The sequence below is a fragment of the Bubalus bubalis genome, chromosome 1 (assembly GCF_019923935.1).
Source record: "Bubalus bubalis isolate 160015118507 breed Murrah chromosome 1, NDDB_SH_1, whole genome shotgun sequence".
In the NCBI taxonomy this organism is placed as follows: domain Eukaryota; kingdom Metazoa; phylum Chordata; class Mammalia; order Artiodactyla; family Bovidae; genus Bubalus; species Bubalus bubalis.
The window spans coordinates 180,673,432-180,694,170 of record NC_059157.1 but is presented as its reverse complement, the minus strand read 5'-3'; the positions used below and the strand labels follow the sequence as shown (position 1 = coordinate 180,694,170).

Sequence of the window (20,739 nt, the reverse complement as noted above, 5' to 3'; positions counted from 1 at the left end):
GGTTGCCATACCCTCCTCCAGGGGAACTTCCCAACCTAGGGATCAAACCCAGATTTCCTGCATTGCATGTGGATTCTTTACTGTCTGAGCCACAGGGAAGCCCAACCAAAGCCTACTGGAACATAATTACACTTTAAAAATACTATTCTGGTCTTTCAAAACCAAAAGATTCCTCTCAATTCATAATTTACAAAATACATGATGACCAGTAAAGAACTTATGTCCACTGCAGCAAAAACAAACCAAAAACAGTACCTGAAAGAACACACTAAAAGTTGGCAAACCTTTTTGAGATGATCAAAGGCATCACCAGTGAAGGGGTCACAGATATACAGTGATCTATCATTCTCCTTTATTTTCAATGCCTCTTCTTCTGTAATAATCTGAAGATATTCTTCTGATTGGAACTCTTTTATTGACTGAAAGAAAAAATAAGAAGGCATATGAAATTATTCACCTGTATTTATGTCCTATGACCTCTAATCTTCAAAATCCATCTCAAATCCAGCCTTCTTCCTATCAAAAGGAACCATAATCTCTCACGAGGCCTGTGCAGGAGTCTCCAAAGGGGTTCCTTCTAATCCTTTGCCCTAAATCTATTCTCCACGCAGCAGCTACTAATCTTTTCAACAATACAAATCAGGTCATTTCACTCTGCTCAAAACCTCCAGGAGCTTCCCACCACACTCAGAATAAAATCCTCATTTCTTACAATCACCTACAAGACCACAGAGTCTGGCCCTTGCCTGTCTCTGTCTCCCCATGCTTACTTCTTCCTCTAATCCCTTTTGCTTACTCTTCTCTAGCCACTCCTGCTTTCTTTCCAGACCTAGAACAAGCTAAGTATGACCTCATTTAGAGGTTTTGCTTTCTCCCCCTGCTACCTGGAATACTCTTCCCCCAGGACTTCACCTGTCTCTGTCTCCCCATGCTTACTTCTTCCTTTAATCCCTTTTGCTTACTCTTCTCTAGCCACTCCTGCTTTCTTTCCAGACCTGGAACAAGCTAAGTATGACCTCATTTAGAGGTTTTGCTTTCTCCCCCTGCTACCTGGAATACTATTCCCCCAGGACTTCACCTGACTTGTTTCACTTCAACCGCATCTGCTCACGTGTAACTTCCTCAGAGATGATTTTCCTGATCCCACTTTTCTAAAATATTCTTTTCCAATTTTATGAAGAAACTAACATAGATGTAGTATTATGTATACTAGCATATATAATATGTATATTATATATACATACATACACACTGTTTTTGTCTCTCTCCCTTGTAAAAAGAACGCTTCATGATCTATCTGGTTTGGCAACATATCCTGGCTCCCAATAAGCACTCAAATATTTTCTTAACAAATTTTGAATTCCTTTCATTAAATACTTAGGGTGATCCTTTTAAAATGAGTAAGTCAGCTCATAATACTCTTCTGATTAAACTCCCCTAGTGGCTCTCCATCTCACCGGAAGAAAAAACCCAAGTCCTTAAAAGAGACCACAAGGCCCTCATGACTTCTTTATTCTTACTCTCTGAAGCAAACCTTAGCATTCATCCCACATCTCCTGTTCACACTACACTACAGCCACAATAAAGCAGGACAGTCACTGCAAACACCCTCCCAGGGCCTGTGCATGATTATTCCCTCTACCTGAAACGGAAACCTTCCCCACATGTTCACACGGCTCATTATCTCACCTCCTTCAAGTGTTTGCAAATACCAACTTCTCCACAAAATATATCACACTATATTTAAAATAAATTGTAAACTTCCCTTCTTCCTTAACAAACATCTTCTGGAATGTTTTAACTTGTTTCACATTTCTCCTCCCACAGCACTTTGCACCTTTAACATACTATATAGTTTACACACTTTTTTATCTGATTAGTTTATTTCCTCTAGCTAGACCAGAATGTAAACTCTGAGCAAGTATGGATCTTTGCCTGCTCTCATTATCTAAACCACTGTGTATCCCAAGTATTTGAACAGTGCTTATCAGATGATGAACACAGTAATTATTTGCTGAATGAATGAACTTTAAAGAAAAACCTGCTACAAGTGTTTCTTAAACACACATAAGATCTTGTTAAAAAGTAGATTCCAGTTGGTAAGTCTGAGTTGGGGTCCAATTTCTCAGGCCACGGTGATGCTACTGGGGGAGACACTACCCCTACATCCTCCCACATGAAACTATATAATGAAACATACTTTTAACAATTAACAACAACAAAAACAAAAACTGAAGTGTAACCAATATAGGACTACCTCAAGTTTTTTCAACACACAAAGGTCTATGGTTAGTAGACAAAAGAAAACTACTTAATTTCTAAGACTAGTAGGCCCATCACTTTCGATATAAAAGTCAGTAAAGACTTCAAGCCCCCCAAAATACATGATATACTAATATCAATTCAAAAGTGTGTTAACAATGAGATATCTACGAATGTAGACTAGAGTAAAACTATTATGAAAATAAAATAACCATGACTAAGACATAAAAGGCCTAAGTCAAAAACACTAGAAACAAGAAAATGAATTCACAGCAAGACATTGTTAAGTAGTCTTACCTCAAGAGCTTCAAAAAAACATTCAGAATTGTCTGAAGACTTTAAAAACTTCACAAAAAACGGTTCTTTGTCATTTTTGGACATTTCTGAACTGTCAAAATAAAGGAACCATTAACAAGAGCAAAAACACATTACATATAAAGTTAAATGTTTAAAGCACCTGTTTTTCTGCGCAAATAAGAATGCCGAAGGACAAACATTCTGGTCTTGCCCTTGAATTCCTTCACTATGGTTTGTAAGAAACAGTGGAATGTGGGCAAAATCAAGGGAAAAGATGACAACAACCAGTCTTCGTAAATCAAAAGACGAAATTAATGTTGCTAAACTGAATTCATCGAGGACCTTTGCTCTGGAGCTCTAAGTCTCCTAAGCCGATGGCCATTCAATTTCATTTAGCTTGAGAATGCTCAGAACGATTAAGTCCCTGAGGTCATCTGCGGCCCTCGAGATAGGTTAAGCCCTCAGTAAACGAACTTTAAATATAAACATGAAAGCCAGCCATCCAAGTTAGGGCCCTAAAAGGCCAGACGCTCTCGTTCCCCAGCTGCCAAGGAAAAGTCCGATTATCGGTCCAGCCCCAGTCACGTGCTCTCTGGTGTCCCAAACACCGGTCCGGGGGCCGGTTACAAGGTCCGGAATCCAGGGCCCCTAAGGCCAGAAGCGGCGTCGAGGACCCCTCCCCCGCCCCGCCCCCTCCCGCCTCCCGCAAGGTGAGGAGGGAGCTGGGTGCTCACTCTGAGCTTCACTCACCTCGGTGGAGCCAGGGGATCTCCGGCCGGCGAGTGGGGAGCCGCGCGGCCCGCGGGACTGCGGCTGGGGTCGGGCGCCAGCCCGGCGCACACCCGCCGCACCCAGCGGCGCCCCCGACCAAAGCAAACGCAGACCCGGAAGTTACCGAACCGCGAACCGACTTTCGCGCCAACCGCGCGGTTGTGCCCGTACCTTCCGGCGGAAGTGACGCTACGACAGCTGCGGGGGGCGGAGGGCGGAGACGAAAGAAAGCGGCGGTGGTAGTTGGTTCCCACGCGGAGGCTAAGGTGTTCCGGGGAGGCTGTGGCAGAAGCTTGGCTTGGAAGCTGGAAGGACGGGTTTTGCCTTTGCTGGGAATTGGCGAAGCGCCAAGGGCTAGGGCTTTGGGGCGGCGGATCAGAGGTATCTTAGAGCAGGAGTTCGCTACTCTAGGGCCAGGGAAGGTTAGTGGTGGAAGCAGAGCCGCTCCCCATTTCTCGCGTTGCCACCTAAACTGCCGAGCTCCCCCTGCCCTGGGAAAAATTGTCTTCTACTAAACCGGTCACTAGTGACAAAAAATGTTGGGGACTGATGCCTCAGAGCAGACCCTAACATATCAAAAAAATAAAGACAGGTAAAAGAGGGTTTCTTTAATAAATACTTTATGCCGAGACACCATATGTTATCTAAAACAACTCTGGGAGGCAAATACTGATTCGCATTTTACAGATGTAAAAACTGAGGCTTAGGGAAATTAAATGAAGTGTTCGAGGTCACAGTAAGTGGTAGAAGTTTAAGACTGCACCGAAGTCTTTTTGACTCCATGGACTGGTGGACTGGATTATTTTCCTCCAGTATAGCCCAAATGTGCTCACCAACTACAACAGCCAAGTGTCTTAAAGGAAAGAAAGATGTCAGGATGACGTGAATTACACGCCTGGTGCGCAGAGGGTCTTTGCCAACTTCAGTAGTGCCCTCTCCAGGACTAACACCGCATTCTCCCACCTCGCTACTCCCACCCCGTGAGCATCTCATTTTTTTCTCTAGCTTCCCAAGTGTTGGGCAGATTGTGGGATGGAACCTAATGTTCAAATGGAAAAGGTATGGGGAGAGGAGGCGAAATAGGATTGTAGATTCTCTAGTTGTTGATAGCCAATGACAAACTGCTTGGTCAGCGTTTCTCCTCATTTTATTCTTGACTGTTGAGAGAAAATCATGACTTGAGTAACCTGAGAAGTTTAATGATCTGTACCTTGGTTTTTTAAATGTCTAAAGATGGTAGACAGCATCTTGGGTCAAAGTGTGTGAACACTTAAGTGGAAGGTGAGTCAGAATCAGAAACACTGGGACTGAAAGGCCTTTTGTCAGGGAGGAGGTAAGGAAAGCCTTACAGATAAATCAAAGTTACTACACTTGTTTTAAAAAAAAAATGAGAGACAACCTTACCACAATTCACTGTGAAGGAGCAAATCTGAGCTGATATAATAATTACTATTTGTAGGGTGAGTGACGGTGGACAGAGGGCTCCTGCTCACTCTGCTGGGCAGTCCTCTAGAAAATGGGCATTGTTGGCCACTGTCAACTTTAAAAACTGCACAACCTAAGAGTAGCGAGTTAAGTTTTATTTGGGGCAAAATAAGGACAGATATTACTTTGCCAACAAAGGTCCGTCTAGTCAAGGCTATGGTTTTTCCAGTGGTCATGTATGGATGTGAGGAGTTGGACTGTGAAGAAAGCTGAGCACTGAAGAATTGATGCTTTTGAACTGTGGTGTTGGAGAAGACTCTTGAGAGTCCCTTGGACTGCAAGGAGATCCAACCAGTCCATCCTAAAGGAAATGAGTCCTTGGTGTTCATTGGAAGGACTGATGCTGAAGCTGAAACTCCAATACTTTGGCCACCTCATGCAAAGAGTTGACTCATTGGAAAAGACCCTGATGTTGGGAGGGACTGGGGGCAGGAGGAGAAGAGGACAACAGAGGATAAGATGGCTCCATGGCATCACTGACTCGATGGACATGAGTTTGAGTGAACTCTGGGAGTTGGTGATGGACAGGGAGGCCTGGCGTGCTGTGATTCATGGGGTTGCAAAGAGTCAGACACGACTGAGCAACTGAACTGAACTGAACTGAAGGACAGAAACAGTATGGATGTGACAGAAACAGTATGGATGTAACAGAAGCAGAGAAGGCAAGAATACACAGAAGAACTATATAAAAGAGGTCTGGAAGACCCAGATAAGCACTATGGTGTGGTCACTCACCTAGAGCCAGACATCCTGGAGTGTGTGGTCAAGTGGGCCTTAGGAAGCATTACTACAAAGTGGAGGTGATGGAGTCCCAGGTAAGCTATTTAAAATCTTAAAAGATGATGCTGTGAAAGAGCTGTACTCAGTGTGTCAGCAAATTTGGAAAACTCAGCAGTGGCCACAGGACTGGAAAAGATCAGTTTTCATTCCATTCCCCAAAAGGGCAATGTCAAAGAATATTCAAACTATGGCACAGTTGCACTCATTTCACATGCTAACATGGTAATGCTCAAAATCCTTCAAGCCAGGCTTCAGCAGTGTGTGAACCAAGAACTTTCAGATGCTCAAGCTGGATTTAGAAAAGGCAGAGGAACCAGAGATCCAATTGTCAACATCTGTTGGGTCATAGAGAAGCAAAAGAATTCCAGAAAAACATCTGCTTCATTGACTATACTCAAGCCTTTGACTGTTGGATCACAACAAACTGTGGAAAATACTTAAGAGATGGGAATATCAGAGCACCTTCAGTTCAGTTCAGTTGCTCAGTCATGTCCGACTCTTTTCTACCTTATAAACTGCAGCACGCCAGGCCTCCGTGTCCATCACCAACTCCCGGCATTTACCCAAACTCATGTCCATTGAGTCGGTGATGCCATCCAACCAGCTCATCCTCTGTCATCCCCTTGTCCTGCCCTCAATCTTTCCCAGTATCAGGGTTTTTTTCAAATGAGTCTGCTCTTCATATCAGGTGGCCAAAGTATTGGAGTTTCAGCTTCAACATCAGTCCTTCCAATGAACACCCAGGACTGATCTCCTTTAGGATGGACTGATTGGATCTCCTTGCAGTCCAAGGGACTCTCAAGAGTCTTCTCTAACACCACAGTTCAAAAGCAACAATTCTTTGGTGCTCAGCTTTCTTTATAGTCCAACTCTCACATCCATACATGACTATTGGAAAAACCATAGCTTTGACTAGACAGACATTTGTTGACAAAGTAATGTCCCTGCTTTTTAATATGCTATCTATGTTGGTCATAACTTTCCTTCCAAGGAGTAAGCATCTTTTAATTTCATAGCTGCAGTCACCATCTGCAGTGATTTTGGAGGCCCCCCCAAATAAAGTCAGCCACTGTTTCCCCTGTTTCCCCATCTATTTGCCATGAAGTGATGGGACTGGATGCCATGATCTTAGTTTTCTGAATGTTGAGCTTTAAACCAACTTTTTCACTCTCCTCTTTCACTTTCATCAAGAGGCTCTTTAGTTCTTCTCTTTCTGCCATAAGGGTAGTGTCATCTGCGTATCTGAGGTTATTGATATTTCTCCCAGCAACATTGATTTCAGCTTGTGCTTCTTCCAGCCTGGCTTTTCTCATGATGTACTCTGAATATAAGTTAAATAAGCAGGGTGACAATATACAGCCTTGACATACTCCTTTTCCTATTTGGAAAAAGCCTGTTGTTCCATGTCCAGATCTAACTGTTGCTTCCTGACCTGCATACAGGTTTCTCAAGAGGCAGGTCAGCTGGTCTGGTATTCCCATCTCTTGAAGAATTTCCCACAGTTTATTGTGATCCACACAGTCAAAGGCTTTGGCATAGTCAATAAAGCAGAAGTAGATGTTTTTCTGGAAGTCTCTTGCTTTTTTGATGATCCAGTGAATGTTGGCAATTTGATCTCTGGTTCTTCTGCCTTTTCTAAAACCAGCTTGAACATCTGGAAGTTCACGTTTCATGTATTGCTGAAGCCAGGCTTGGAGAATTTTGAGCAGTACTTTACTAGTGTGTGAGATGAGTGCAATTGTATGGTAATTTGAGCATTCTTTGCCATTGCCTTTCTTTGGGATTGGAATGAAAACTGACCTTACCTGCCTCCTGAGCAACGTGTTTGCAATTCAAGAAGCAACAGAACTGGACATGGAACAGTGGACTGGTTCCAAATTGGGAAAGGAGTATGTTAACTCTGTACATTGTCACCCCGCTTATTTACAGAGTACATAATGTGAAATGCCTGGCTGGCTGAAGCTCAATCTGGAATCAAGATTGCCAGGAAAAGTGTCAATAACCTGAGATATGCAGATAACACCACCCTAATGGCAGAAAGCAAAGAGGAACTAAAGAGTCTCTAGATGAAGGTAAAAAAGGAGCATGAAAAGAAGGCTTAAAACTCAACATTCAAAAACTAAGATCATTGCATCTGGTCCCATTGGCCACTTCATGGCCAATAGATGTGGAAAAAATGGAAACAGTGACAGACTTTGTTTTCTTGGGCTCCAAAATCGCAGGGGCCAGTGACTGTAGCCATGAAATTTAAAGATGCTTAAATAGGCCAGGTTGATGGAAATGAAAGTTTGCTTTATTTCAGATGCTGGCATCTGGGGTGGGGGGAGGATGGCAGACATCTCTCCAAAAGCTGACTCTCCCCACAAGCAGTGGGGTAAGAACTTTTATAAACAGAGTGGGGGTGGGGCAGAGGCTACATGCAGAAACAACACAGCTCTAACAATCATCTTCAAATTGGTCATCAGTGATCTGACAAGCATCATCTTGATCATTTTAGACATAGTTAATCTTCAGTTCCAGGGTCCATTTGTTCGAATTTCTTTGTGATCAGTCCTTGGAATTGTGGCAGTTCATGTCCTGGATACCGTCTGGTCATCGTGTAGTTATCTTCTCCACCTGGGGTTTTAGTATCTATAAAACAGCTCATAGTGTATGGCTCAGAATATTATCTACAGCCCTTGATAAAGGTCCTTGATGATGCTTAATGACTACATTATTCTTAAGTCTCTTCTGTTTTCTTTTATCTCCACATTTATCACTTCTCTGATTAAGCTTATTCTTTGACTAAAGTTTTCCACAGACAAAAGGCAGGCAAACATGATGGAGGAGTGGGCAGGGACACAGTGTCCTGCTCCATTTCACTTGGAAGAAAAGCTATGACAAACCAAAACAGCGTATATAGACATCACTTTGCCAACAAAGTTCCGTATGGTCAAAGTTATGGTTTTTCCAGTAGTCATGTATTGCCGGGGTCCAGCCCTGGCTGATCCAGGGTATTCGAAGGGGAGATGGCGTCGGTGACTATTTATTTATTTATTCATCAAAGATATAAAGAATAATAGAATGAGGATAGCTCAGTAGGAAAATTCAGTGGAGAAAAGAAGCTGAGTAGCTTGGTTTACACAGAAAATCAATATAACCCGTGACACCAGGTTAGCTCTGACCACAGAGGCCGCAGGCGCCCTCTCGAATAGCAGAAGGTGCCCCACCTTAGACACCTTCTCGAGTGGGTCTGAGAAGCCCAGGCAAATAAATGGTCGCAGAGGATATCCGCACTCCAGATGGAGACTCAGCTGGAAATTGAGGGGAAGAATGACATGGGGAGACCAAGCGTTGGTGAGCAAGGCCCGTAGCTTTATTTTCAACAGGGGCTTATATACCCTAAGTTACACATACAGAATACGGGATGCAAAGTCAGCAGTCTTTGATCCTTATCAAAAACCAGGGTTTCTTTCCTGCAAATTTATCGTATACAAATGGTTTAGGTGATTTACATCATCTTCTGGCCAGAAGGCCTATTAACATTTCATGACTCTTGACAAAGACTTATCAACAAAGACTTATTTTCTCTAAGAGTAATTATTTTAAGGTTTGGCACCATCTTCCGGAGATAAAATTGCATTCCTATAGGGCGGATGTGTAATGGGTTTACAACAAAGGAAAGAATTTATTACCTTAAGGGTCTAAAGTTACTAACACCAAGGCCACTACTTATTTTTTCTACATACCAACTATACTAATTAATACGAATTCAAGGATACAATACAGGGGATGTGGAAACTTGGCAACAAACATTGGCTCATCAATGAAATCTTTTACTAGTTTTATTCTGACAGTTTCTAACTCTCTGAGAGGCTCTAAGCTATTTGAATATCTTAAGCTTCCTGTGCCTCTCGAGGCTGGGAGACTGTAAACAATCGTATGCATAGCTGTAGGAGCCCGGGTAAACTTGTCAGGTGAGTTAGAGAGCCATATGAGGGGTTTGGATTTAAACACTCCTAATTGCCCAGGAACTTTATTAATTGGAGCCATAAGTTAACTCTTTGACAGAGAGAGTGAGATGGTGGTGGGGGACAGCCCCCAGTAAAGTCAGAGGTGAGAGCACAGAGCAATAAAGTAGGCAGACTCTGGTTTTTTGGGGGTAGATGCTCGAGAATATCTGGGGGGACTCCTGAGGCTCGATCCCGCCTTTGCGTATGCCGAGCCTCCTTCCTCATGACCTTTGTCACGAGTGGAATGTCTCACCGGCTCCCAGCAATGTATGGAGATGAGAGTTGGACCATAAAGAAGGTTGAGTGCTGAAGAATTGATGCTTTCAAACTGTGGTTCTGGAGAAGACTCAAGAGTCCCTTGGATGCAAGAAGTTCAGACCAGTGGTGGTTTAGTCCCTAAGTCGTGTCTGACTCTTGTGACCCCATGGACTGTAGCCCACCAGGTTCCTTTGTCCATGGGATTTTCCAGGCAAGAATACTGGAGTTGGTTGCCATTTCCTTCTCCTGGAAATGGAACCTGGGTCTCCTGCATTGCAGGTGGATTCCTGCATTGAATGCAGATTCTTTACCAACTGATCTATGAAGGAAGCCCCTTCAAACCAGTCAATCCTAAAGGAAATCAACCCTGAATATTCATTGGAAGTACTGATGCTGAAGCTCCAATACTTTGGCCACCTAATCCAAACAGCCAACTCATTGGAAAAGACTGATGCTGGGAAAGATTCAGGGCAGGTGGAGAAGGGGGTGACAGAGGATGAGATGGTTGAAATGCATCATCAACCTAATGGACATGAGTTTGAGCAAACTCCAGGAGATACTGAAGGACAGGGAAGCCTGGCTTCCTTGGGGTTCCATGCAGCTGGCTTCCATGCTGCATTCCATGGGGTTGCAAAGAGTCAGACATGACTGAGTGACTGAACAGCAACAACAATAACAAGGACTATAGCCTGGGTGACAGCACCTCAGATAGTTCCTAGAAACTACTCCAAAGTGATAGAATGGAAGGTCAGTATATATGTGCCTTTGGTGAAGGGGGAGTACATGCATTCAAGCACATATATTTTGCAGAAGGTTTCTGCTAGTCACAAGGAGTGGACATCACCATGAAGAATTTAAGTGCTTTTCTAGATATGAGGAGATACAAAATCGGGGTCATAAAATAGGGTCATTAAAAATATCCATCTGGAGCCCTGTTCTGCCAGGTCTTTTTCCAAAGCACGAATACTTCATTTCTGCTCTCCACCTTAAACTCCTTTCAGGGAGTGTTGAAATGAGTAGCTGCAGCAGCACATGATTTATTCCTTGTAGAGGTAGAAGGCAGAAAAACATCTACTTCTGCTTTACTGACTACGCCAAAGCCTTTTACTTTTGTGGATCACCACAAACTGTGGAAAGTTCTGAAAGAGATGGAAATACCAGACTACCTGACCTGCCTCTTGAGAAACCTGTATGCAGGTCAGGAAGCAACAGTTAGATCTGGACATGGAACAACAGGCTTGTTCCAAATAGGAAAAAGAGTATGTCAAAGCTGTATATTGTCACCCTGCTTATTTAACTTATATGCAGAGTACATCATGCAAATGCTGGGCTGGATGAAGCACAAGCTGGAATCAAGATTGCTGGGAGAAATATCAATAACCTCAGATGTGCAGATGACACCACCCTTATGGCAGAAAGAGAAGAAGAACTAAAGAGCCTCTTGATGAAAGTGAAAGAGGAGAGTGAAAAAGTTGGCTTAAAGCTCAACATTCAGAAAACTAAGATCATGGCATCCGGTCCCATCCCTTCATGGCAAATAGATGGAGAAACAGTGGAAACAGTGGCTGACTTTATTTTGGGGGAGGGGGGCCTCCAAAATCACTGCAGATTGTGACTGCAGCCATGAAATTAAAAGATGCTTACTCCTTGAAGGAAAGGTATGACCAATTTAGACAGCATATTAAAAAGCAGAGACATTAGCCTCCAATTAAAATAAATAAATTTATAATCATAATAAAAAAAAAAAGCAGAGACATTACTTTGTCAACAAAGGTCCGTCTCATCAAAGCTATGGTTTTTCCAGTAGTCTTGTATGGATGTGAGAGTTGGACTATAAAGAAAGCTGAGCACTGAAGAATTGATGCTTTTGAACTGTGGTGTTAGAGAAGACTCTTGAGAGTCCCTTGACAGCAAGGAGATCCAACCAGTCCATCTTAAAGGAGATCAGTCCTGGGTGTTCATTGGAAGGACTGATGTTGAACTGAAACTCCAATACTTTGGCCACCTGATGTGAAGACCTGACTCATTTGAAAAGACCCTGATGCTGGGAAAGATTGAAGGCAAGAGAAGGAGAACCAGAGGATGAGCTGGTTGGATGGCATCACCGACTCAATGGACATGAGTTTGAGTAAACTCCAGGAGTTGGTGATGGACAGGGAGGCCTGGTGTGCTGCAGTCCACGGGGTTGCAAAGAGTCAGACACAACTGAGCAACTGAACTGAACTGAACTGAGAGGTAGATGGCAAGTGCCAATTTGATAGGGCCCCCTCCTGGTATCGGAGAAGGCAATGGCACCCCACTCCTGTACTCTTGCCTGGAAAATCCCATGGACAGAGGAGCCTGGTAGGCTGCAGTCCATGGGGTCACTAAGAGTCAGGCACGACTGAGCGACTTCACTTTCACTTTCCACTTTCATGCACTGGAGGAGGAAATGGCAACCCACTCCAGTGTTCTTGCCTGGAGAATCCCAGGGACGGGGAGCCTGGTGGGCTGCCGTCTATGGGGTCGCACAGAGTCAGACACGACTGAAGTGACTTAGCAGCAGCAGCCTCCTGCTATTAAATTCGACCATGCTTCAGGAGGCATTTCATGACCATTTTGTCACACAGTGCTAGGAAGGTTCATTTTTAGATCTGTCAAAGATTTTACTGATAGACCACTCAGTGCAATTACTGGACTAGGTCTTATCAACAGTAACCAGGACTCTGGATCACCTGTCTTACTAACCTCTTATGTCCAGGAAAAAATTCCCTCTTGTTGTATCTTCCCATATCTAAATTTATACTATTACAATCATTGATATCATATAAAAATATTTTCATCAGAGGCTCAGTCACACATTTGGTAATGCAAGAAACAACAATCTTGTAAAACAGATAAAGTACAAATAACATAGCTAGCAGTATTATTAAAGTTATCAGTAAGAAGCCAAGAATTTCCATTAGGTGTAGCCCAGTATATCCTCAGATTGTCTGACTTCATCTATTCTGTACCAATCTTTATTTTTCATGGAAATAATAAACTTTGTGTGTGCTCAGTCATGTCTATTTGTGGACCCATTGACTGTAGACTGCCAGCCTCATCTGTCCATGGAATTTTCCAGGTAAGAATACTGGAGTGGGTTGCCATTCCTTCCTCCAGGGGATCTTTCCAATCCAAAGATACATGCATTTCTTGCATCTCCTGCATTGGCTGGCGGGGGGGGGGGGGGGGGGGGACGGGAAGGGGAGGGTTCTTTCCCACTGCACCACCTGGGATTGGCACTGTCCATAAGGCACCCAGCCTAGTATTACTAGGTTGTTTATCCTTAATATAATTTAATTGTTCCCAAGATAAAGGAATCTTCCTCCAATGCAGGAGATGGGGTTTGATCCTTGGGTCAGGAAGATCACTGGAAGAGGAAACGGCAACCCACTCCAGTATTCTTGCCTGGGAAATCCCACGTACAAAGGAGTCTGGTGGGTTACAGTCTGTTGTCACAAGAGTCAGAGATGACTTAGTGAGTAAACAATAAAAGATTAAGGGGGGAGGGGCCTTAAAACTTAAATGACCTCAGCCTGGTGTTAACCACATATTGTTGTTTAGTCACTAAGTCCTGTCTGACTCTGCCACCCCATGGACTGCAGCATATCAGACTCTGCTGTCCTCCAAGGTATCTTAGAATTTGCTAAAATTCATATCCATTGAGTCTGTGACGTCATCCAACCATCTCATGCTCTGTCACCCCCTATTCCTCCTGCCCTTAATCTTTCCCAGCATCAGAGTCTTTGCCAATGAGTCCACTCTTCACATCAAATGGCCAAAGTATTGGAGCTTCAGCTTTCACAACAGTCCTTCCAATGAATATTCAGGGTTGACTTCCTTTAGGATTGACAGGTATGAACCCCTTGCTGTTTAAGGGACTCTGAAGAGTCTTCTCCAACACCACAGTTCAAGAGCATCAATTCTTCAGTGCTCAGCCTTCATTATGATCCAACTCTTACATCCATACATGACTACTGGAAAAACCAGAGCTTTGACTATACAGACCCTCATCAGCAAAGTGAGGTCTCTGCTTTTTAATATGCTGTCCAGATTTGTCACAGCTTTTCTTCTGAGGAGTGAACATCTTTACATTTCAAGGCTACAGTCACTGTCTGCAGTGATTTGGGACCCCCAAGAAAATAAATCTGCCAGTGCTTTCACTTTTTCCCTTCTATTTGCCATGAAGTGATGGGATTGGATGCCTTGATCTTGGTTTTTTGAATGTTGAGTTTCAAACCTGCTTTTCCACTGTCCTCTTTCACCCTCATCAAGAAGCTCTTTACTTCCTCTTCACTTTCTGCATTAGAGTGATATCATCTGCATATCTGTGGTTGTTGATGCTTCTCCTGGCAATCTTGATTCCAGCTTGTGCTTCCTCCAGCCCAGCATCTCACAAGATGTACTCTGCATAGAAGTTAAATAAGCAGGGTGACAGTATACAGTTTGTCATACTCCTTTCCCAATTTGGAACCACTCAGTTGTTTTGTGTCCGGTTCTGACTTTTGCTTCTTGACTGGTATATAGGCGTCTCAAGAGACAGGTAAGGTAGTTTGGTATTCCCATCTCTTTAAGAATTTTTCACAGTTGGAGATCCACACTGTTAAAGGCTTTCACATAGTCAATGATACAGAAGTAGATGCTCTTCTGGACTTCTCTTGCTCTCTCTATGATCAAATGAATGTTGGCAATTTGATCTCTGGTTCCTCTGCTTTTTCTAAACCAATCTTGTACATTTGGAAGTTCTTGGTTCATATACTGCTGAGGCCTAGCTTGAAGGACTTTGAGTATTACCTTACTAGCATTTGAAAAGAGCACACTTGTACGGTAATTTGAACATTCTTTGATATTTCCATTCTTTGGGATTGGAATGAAAACTGACCTTTTCCAGTCCTGTGGCCACTGCTGAGTTTTCCAAATTTGCTGGCATATTGAGTACAGCACTTTCAACAGCATCATCTTTTAGGATTTGAAATAGCTCAGCTGGAATTCCATCACCTCCACTAGCTTTGTCTGTAGTAATGCTTCCTAAGGCCCACTTGACTTCACATTCCAGGATGTCTGCTCTAGTTAAGTGACCACGCCATCGTGGTTATCTGGTTCATTCAGTTCTTTTTTTGTATAGTTCTTTTGTGTATTCTTGCCTCATCTTATTTATCTCTTCTGTTTCTGTCCTTTATCATGCTCATCCTTCCATAAAATAGTCCCTCGACAGCTCCAATTTTCTTGAAGAGATCTCTAGTTGTTCCCATTCTATTGTTTTCCTCTATTTCTTTGCAGTGTTCATTTAAGAAGGCCTTCTTATCTCTCCCTGCTAGTCTCTGGACCTCTGCATTCAGTTGGGTATACCTTTCCTTTTCTGTTTAGCCTTTCACATCTCTTCTTTTCTCAGCTATTTGTAAAGCCTCCTCAGACAACCACTTTGCCTTCTTGCATTTGTTTTTCTTTGTGATCGTTTTGGTCATTGCCTCTTATACAATGTTATGAACCTCTGCCCATAGTTTTCTAGGCACTCAGTCTACCAGATCGAATCCCTTGAATCTGTTCATCACCTCCAGTGTATAACAATAAGGGATTTGATTTAGGTCATACCTGAATGGCCTAGTGGTTTTCCCTACTTCCTTCAATTCAAATCTGAATTTTGCAACAAGGAGTTCATTATCTGAGCCACAGTCAGCTCCAGGTTTTGTTTTTGCTGACTGTATAGAGCTTCTCCATCTTTGGCTGCAAAGAATATAAGTCTGATTTCAGTATTGACCATTTGGTGATGTCCATGTGTAGAGATGTGTTTTGTGATGACCAGTTTGCTATGACCAGTGCATTCTCTTGATAAAACTCTGTTAGACTTTGCCCTGCTTCATTTTGTACTCCAAAGCCAAACAAGAGATACTACAAGTATCTCTTGACTTCCTACTTTTGCATTAGGTCTTCATAGAACTGGTCAACTTCAGCTTTTCAGAATCAGTGGTTGGGACATAGATTATTGTGATGTTGAATGATTTGCCCTGAAAATAAAGCAAGATCAGTCTGTCATTTTTGAGATTGCACCCAAGTACTGCATTTCAGACTCTTTTGACTATGAGGGCTACTCCATTTTTTTCTAAGGGATTCTTGCCCTCAGTAGTAGATGTAATGATCATCTGAATCAAGTTCGCCCTTTCCTGTCCATTTTAGTTCACTGATTCCAAAGATATTGATATTCACTCTTGCCATCTCCTGCTTGACTACATCCACCTTACCTCGATTCATGGATCTAACATTCTGTGATCTTATGCAATATTGTTCTTTACACCATTGGACTTTACTTTCACCACCAGACACATCCACAAATGAGCATTGTTTTCACTTTGGTCCAGTCACTTCATTCTTTCTGGAGCTATTTGTAATTGTCCTCCACTCTTACCCAAGAGCACATTGGACACTTTCTGACCTGAGGGGCTCATCTCCTGGTGTCATATCTTTTTGTCTTTTCATACAGCTCATGGAACAATGGACTGTTCAAAGTGGGAAAGGAGTATTTCAATGCTGCATATTGTCACGCAACTTATTTAACTTAAATGAAAAGTACATCATGCAAAATGTCAGGCTGAATGAATCACAAGCTGGGATCAAGATTGCCAGGAGAAATATCAGCAACCTCAGATATTCAGATAATACCTCTCTAATGGCTGAAAGGGAAGAGGAACTAAAAAGCCTCTTGATAGGGTGAAAGAGGAGGGAGAAAAAGCTGGCTTGAAACTCAACATTCAAAAAACCAAGATCATGGCATCTGGTCCCATTACTTCATGGCAAATAGAAGGGGAAAAAGTGGAAACAGTGACAGATTTTATTTTCTTGGACTCCAAAATCACTGCAGATGGTGACTGCAGCCATGATATTAAAGATACTCTTTGGAAGAAAAGCTGTGACAAATCTGGACATATTAAAAAGCAGAGACACCACTTTGTCTACAAAGGTCCATACAGTCAAAGCTATAGCGTTTCCAGTAGTCATGTATGGATGTGAGAGTTGGACCATAAAGAAAGCTTCAGATACAAACTTAGAGTATTCTTTTAACAATTCAATTAAACTTTACTTTAATATAACAGCAAGGAACTATCCAGGAGGTGAGTCGTAGTAAATATAGACCTCTGTTAACAAAACTGGGGCTTAACATTCATTGAAACATCTTTTCCTCTCTAGAATTACCCTAATTTCTACCAAATATAACAAAATTGACTATTTTTTTTTTTTTTGCAAAATAACTCTGATCTCAAAAATTTGGCCTGATAATTTATATTTGATCATATACACTTTTTGCTGAAAATTTTATAAGGAGTCTGAGTGAACTTTTAAAGATCCTATCAGGGCTAGAAAAGGTACACAAAGGGCTTGTCACAGATTTCACCTAACAGATATATTGGTTAATTTGTCTTTTTTTAAGGTCCCCCAATTACGTTGAGCTTTCTGTAGCTGTTAGTGTGTGGCTTTCCTTATTTTTCTGGTAAAGTTGCTGGGAACTTAAGAGTTTACAATCTCTGGAGGAAGCAGATAGAGAAGAAAAGATAAATGTTTCAATTCTAGTTGTATTCGTGCATGCTAAGTCATTTCAATGATGTCCAACTCTTTGTGACCCCATGTGCCGGAGCCCATCAGGCTCCTCTGTCCATGGGATTCTCCAGGCAAGAATAATGGAGTGAATTGCCATACCCCTCTCTAAGGGGGTCTTCCCAACCCAGGGATCGAACCTGCATCTCCTGTAATTTCTGCATTGGTAGGGGGTTTATTTAACACTAGTGCCACCTGGCGGAGAAGGCAGTGGCACCCCACTCCAGTATTCTTGCCTGGAAAATCCCATGGATGGAGGAGCCTGGTAGACTGCAGTCCATGGGGTCGCTAAGTGTCAGGCACGATGAGCGACTTCACTTTCACTTTTCACTTTCAGGCATTGGAGAAGGAAATGGCAACCCACTCCAGTGTTCTTGCCTGGAGAATCCCAGGGATGGGGGAGCCTGGTGGGCTGCCGTCTATGGGGTCACACAGAGTCGGACATGACTGAAGTGACTTAGCAGCAGCAGTGCCACCTGGAAACCCTCAATTCTGCTTCAGTTCAGTTCACTTGCTCAGTCGTGTCCAACTGTTTGTGACCCCATGGACCACAGCATGCTAGGCCTCCCTGTCAATCACCAACTCCCAGAGTCTACTCAAACTCATTTCCATTGAGTCAGTGATGCCATCCAACCATCTCATACTCTGTCATCCCCTTCTCCTCCTGCCTTCAATCTTTCCCAGCATCAGGGTGTTTTCAAATCGGTCAGCTCTTTGCATCAAGTGGCCAAAGGACTGGAGTTTCAGCTTCAACATCAGTCCTTCCAATGAGCACTCAGGACTGATCTCCTTTAGGATGACCTGGGTTGGACCTCCTTGCAGTCCAAGGGACTCGAGAGTCTTCTCCAACACCACAGTTCAAAAGCATCAATTCTTCGGTGCTCAGCTTTCTTTATACTCCAACTCTCACATCCATAAGAGACTACTGGAAAAAACATAGCCTTGATTAGATGGACATTTGTTGGCAAAGTAATGTTTCTGCTTTTTAATATGCTGTCTAAGTTGGTCGTAACTTTCCTTCCAAGGAGTAAGCATCTTTTAATTTCATGGCTGCAGTCACCATCTGCAGTGATTTTGGACCCCCCAAAATAAAGTCACCCACTGTTTCCCCATCTATTTTCCATGAAGTGATGGTCATCTTAGTTTTTTGAATGTTGAGCTTTAAACCAACCTTTTCACTCTCCTCTTTCACTTTCATCAAGAGGCTCTTTAGTTCTTCTTCACTTTCTGCCATAAGGGTGGTGTCATCTGCACATCTGAGGTTATTGATATTTCTCCCAGCAACCTTGATTCCAGCTTCTGCTTCATCCAGCACAGCGTTTCTCCTGATACGCTCTGCATATAAGTCAAATTAGCATGGTGACAATATACAGCCTTGACATACTCCTTTTCCCATTTGGAACCAGTCTGTTGTTCCATGTTCAGTTTAACTATTGCTTCCTGACCTGCATACAGATTTCTCAAGAGGCAGGTCAGGTGGTCTGGTATTCCCTTCTCTTTCAGAATTTTCCACAGTTTATTGTGATCCACACAGTCAAAGGCTTTGGCATAGTCAATAAAACAGAAATAGATGTTTTTCTGGAACTCTCTTACTTTTTTTGATGATCCAACAGATGTTGGCAATTTGATCTCTGGTTCCTCTGCTTTTTCTAAAACCAGCTTGGACATCTGGAAGTTCATGGTTCACGTATTGCTGAAACTTGGCTTGGAGAAGAAATAGTATCAGACTTTATTTTTTTGGCTCCAAAATCACTGCAGACAGTGATTGCAGCCATGAAATTAGAAGACGCTTACTCCTTGGGAGGAAAGTTATGACCAACCTGGATAGCATATTCAAAAACAGAGACATTACTTTGCCAACAAAGGTCCATCTAGTCAAGGCTATGGTTTTTCCAGTGGTCAAGTATGGATGTGAGAGTTGGATTGTGAAGAAAGCTGAGCGCCGAAGAATCGATGCTTTTGAACTGTGGTGTTGGAGAAGACTCTTGAGAGTTCCTTGGACTGCAAGGAGATCAGCCCTGGGTGTTCTTTGGAAGGAATGATGCTAAAGCTGAAACTTCAGTACTTTGGCCACCTCATGCGAAGAGTTGACTCACTGGAAAAGACTCTGATGCTGGGAGGGATTGGGGGCAGGAGGAGAAGGGGATGACAGAGGATGAGATGGCTGGATGGCATCACTGACTCAATGGATGTGAGTTTGAGTGAACTCCGGGAGATGTTGATGGACAGAGAGGCCTGGCGTGCTGCGATTCATGGGGTCGCAAAGAGTCGGACACGACTGAGCAACTGAACTGACTGAACTGACTGACTTTACCAGCATGTGACATGAGTGTAATTGTGTGATAGTTTGAACATTCTTTGGCATTGTCTTTCTTTGGGATTGGAATGAAAACTGACCTTTTCCAGTCCTGTGGCCACTGCTGAGTTTTCCAAATTTGCTGGCATATTGAGTGCAGCACTTTCAAAGCATCATCTTTTAGGATTTGAAATAGCTCAACTGGAATTCCATCACCTCCACTAGCTTTGTTCGTAGTTATGCCTCCTAAGGCCCCCTTGACTTAACATTCCAGGATGTATGGCTCTAGGTGAGTGATCACATCATCGTGATTATCTGGGTCGTGAAGATCTTTTTTGGACAGTTATTTTGTGTATTCTTGCCACCTCTTCTTAATATCTTCTGCTTCTGTTAGGTCCATACCATTTCTGTCCTTTATTGAGCCCATCTTTGATGAAATATTCCCTTGGTATATCTAATTTTCTTGAAGAGCTCTTTAGTCTTTCCCATTCTATTTTTTCCCTCTATTTCTTTGCACTGATCACTGAAGAAAGCTGTCTTATTTCTCCTTGCTATTATTTGGAACTCTGCATTCAGATGCTTATATCTTTTCTTTTATCCTTTGTTTTTCACTTCTCTTCTTTTCACAGCTATTTGTAAGGCCTCCCCAGACAGCCATTTTGCTTTTTTGCATTTCTTTTTCTTGGGGATGGTCTTGATCCCTGTCTCCTGTACAATGTCATGAACCTCCGTCCACAGTTCGTTGGGCACTCTGTGTATCAGATCTAGCCCCTTAAATCTATTTCTCACTTCCACTGTATAATCATAAGGGATGTGATTTACATTATACCTGAATGGTCTAGTGGTTTTCCCCACCTTCTTCAATTTTAGTATGAATTTGGCAATAAGGAGTTCATGATCTGAGCCACAGTCAGCTCCTGGTCTTGTTTTTGCTGACTGTATAGAGCTTCTCCATCTTTGGCTGTAAAGAATATAATCAATCTCATTTCA

General features: G+C 42.8%; 1 protein-coding gene across 4 annotated transcripts in view; it reads right to left on the bottom strand.

Moving 5' to 3' along the window:
* The window catches only part of TOPBP1 (DNA topoisomerase II binding protein 1), a 70,197-nt gene extending 66,705 nt beyond the window's left edge, over window positions 1-3,492 (bottom strand). For 2 of the 4 annotated variants that reach the window (XM_044947015.2, XM_044947020.2), the window contains exons 1-3: window positions 3,310-3,492; window positions 2,560-2,650; window positions 285-419 (exon numbers count right to left, since the gene is read on the bottom strand). In XM_044947015.2, coding sequence (XP_044802950.2) covers window positions 285-419; window positions 2,560-2,643 — 219 coding nt within the window. In that variant the 5' untranslated portion in view covers window positions 2,644-2,650; window positions 3,310-3,492. Of the gene's footprint in view, window positions 1-284; window positions 422-2,559; window positions 2,651-3,309 lie in introns of those variants that run through there. The other 2 variants (XM_044947016.2, XM_044947022.2) reach the window with 2 other exon arrangements.
* Between the last annotated feature and the right edge of the window lie 17,247 nt (window positions 3,493-20,739).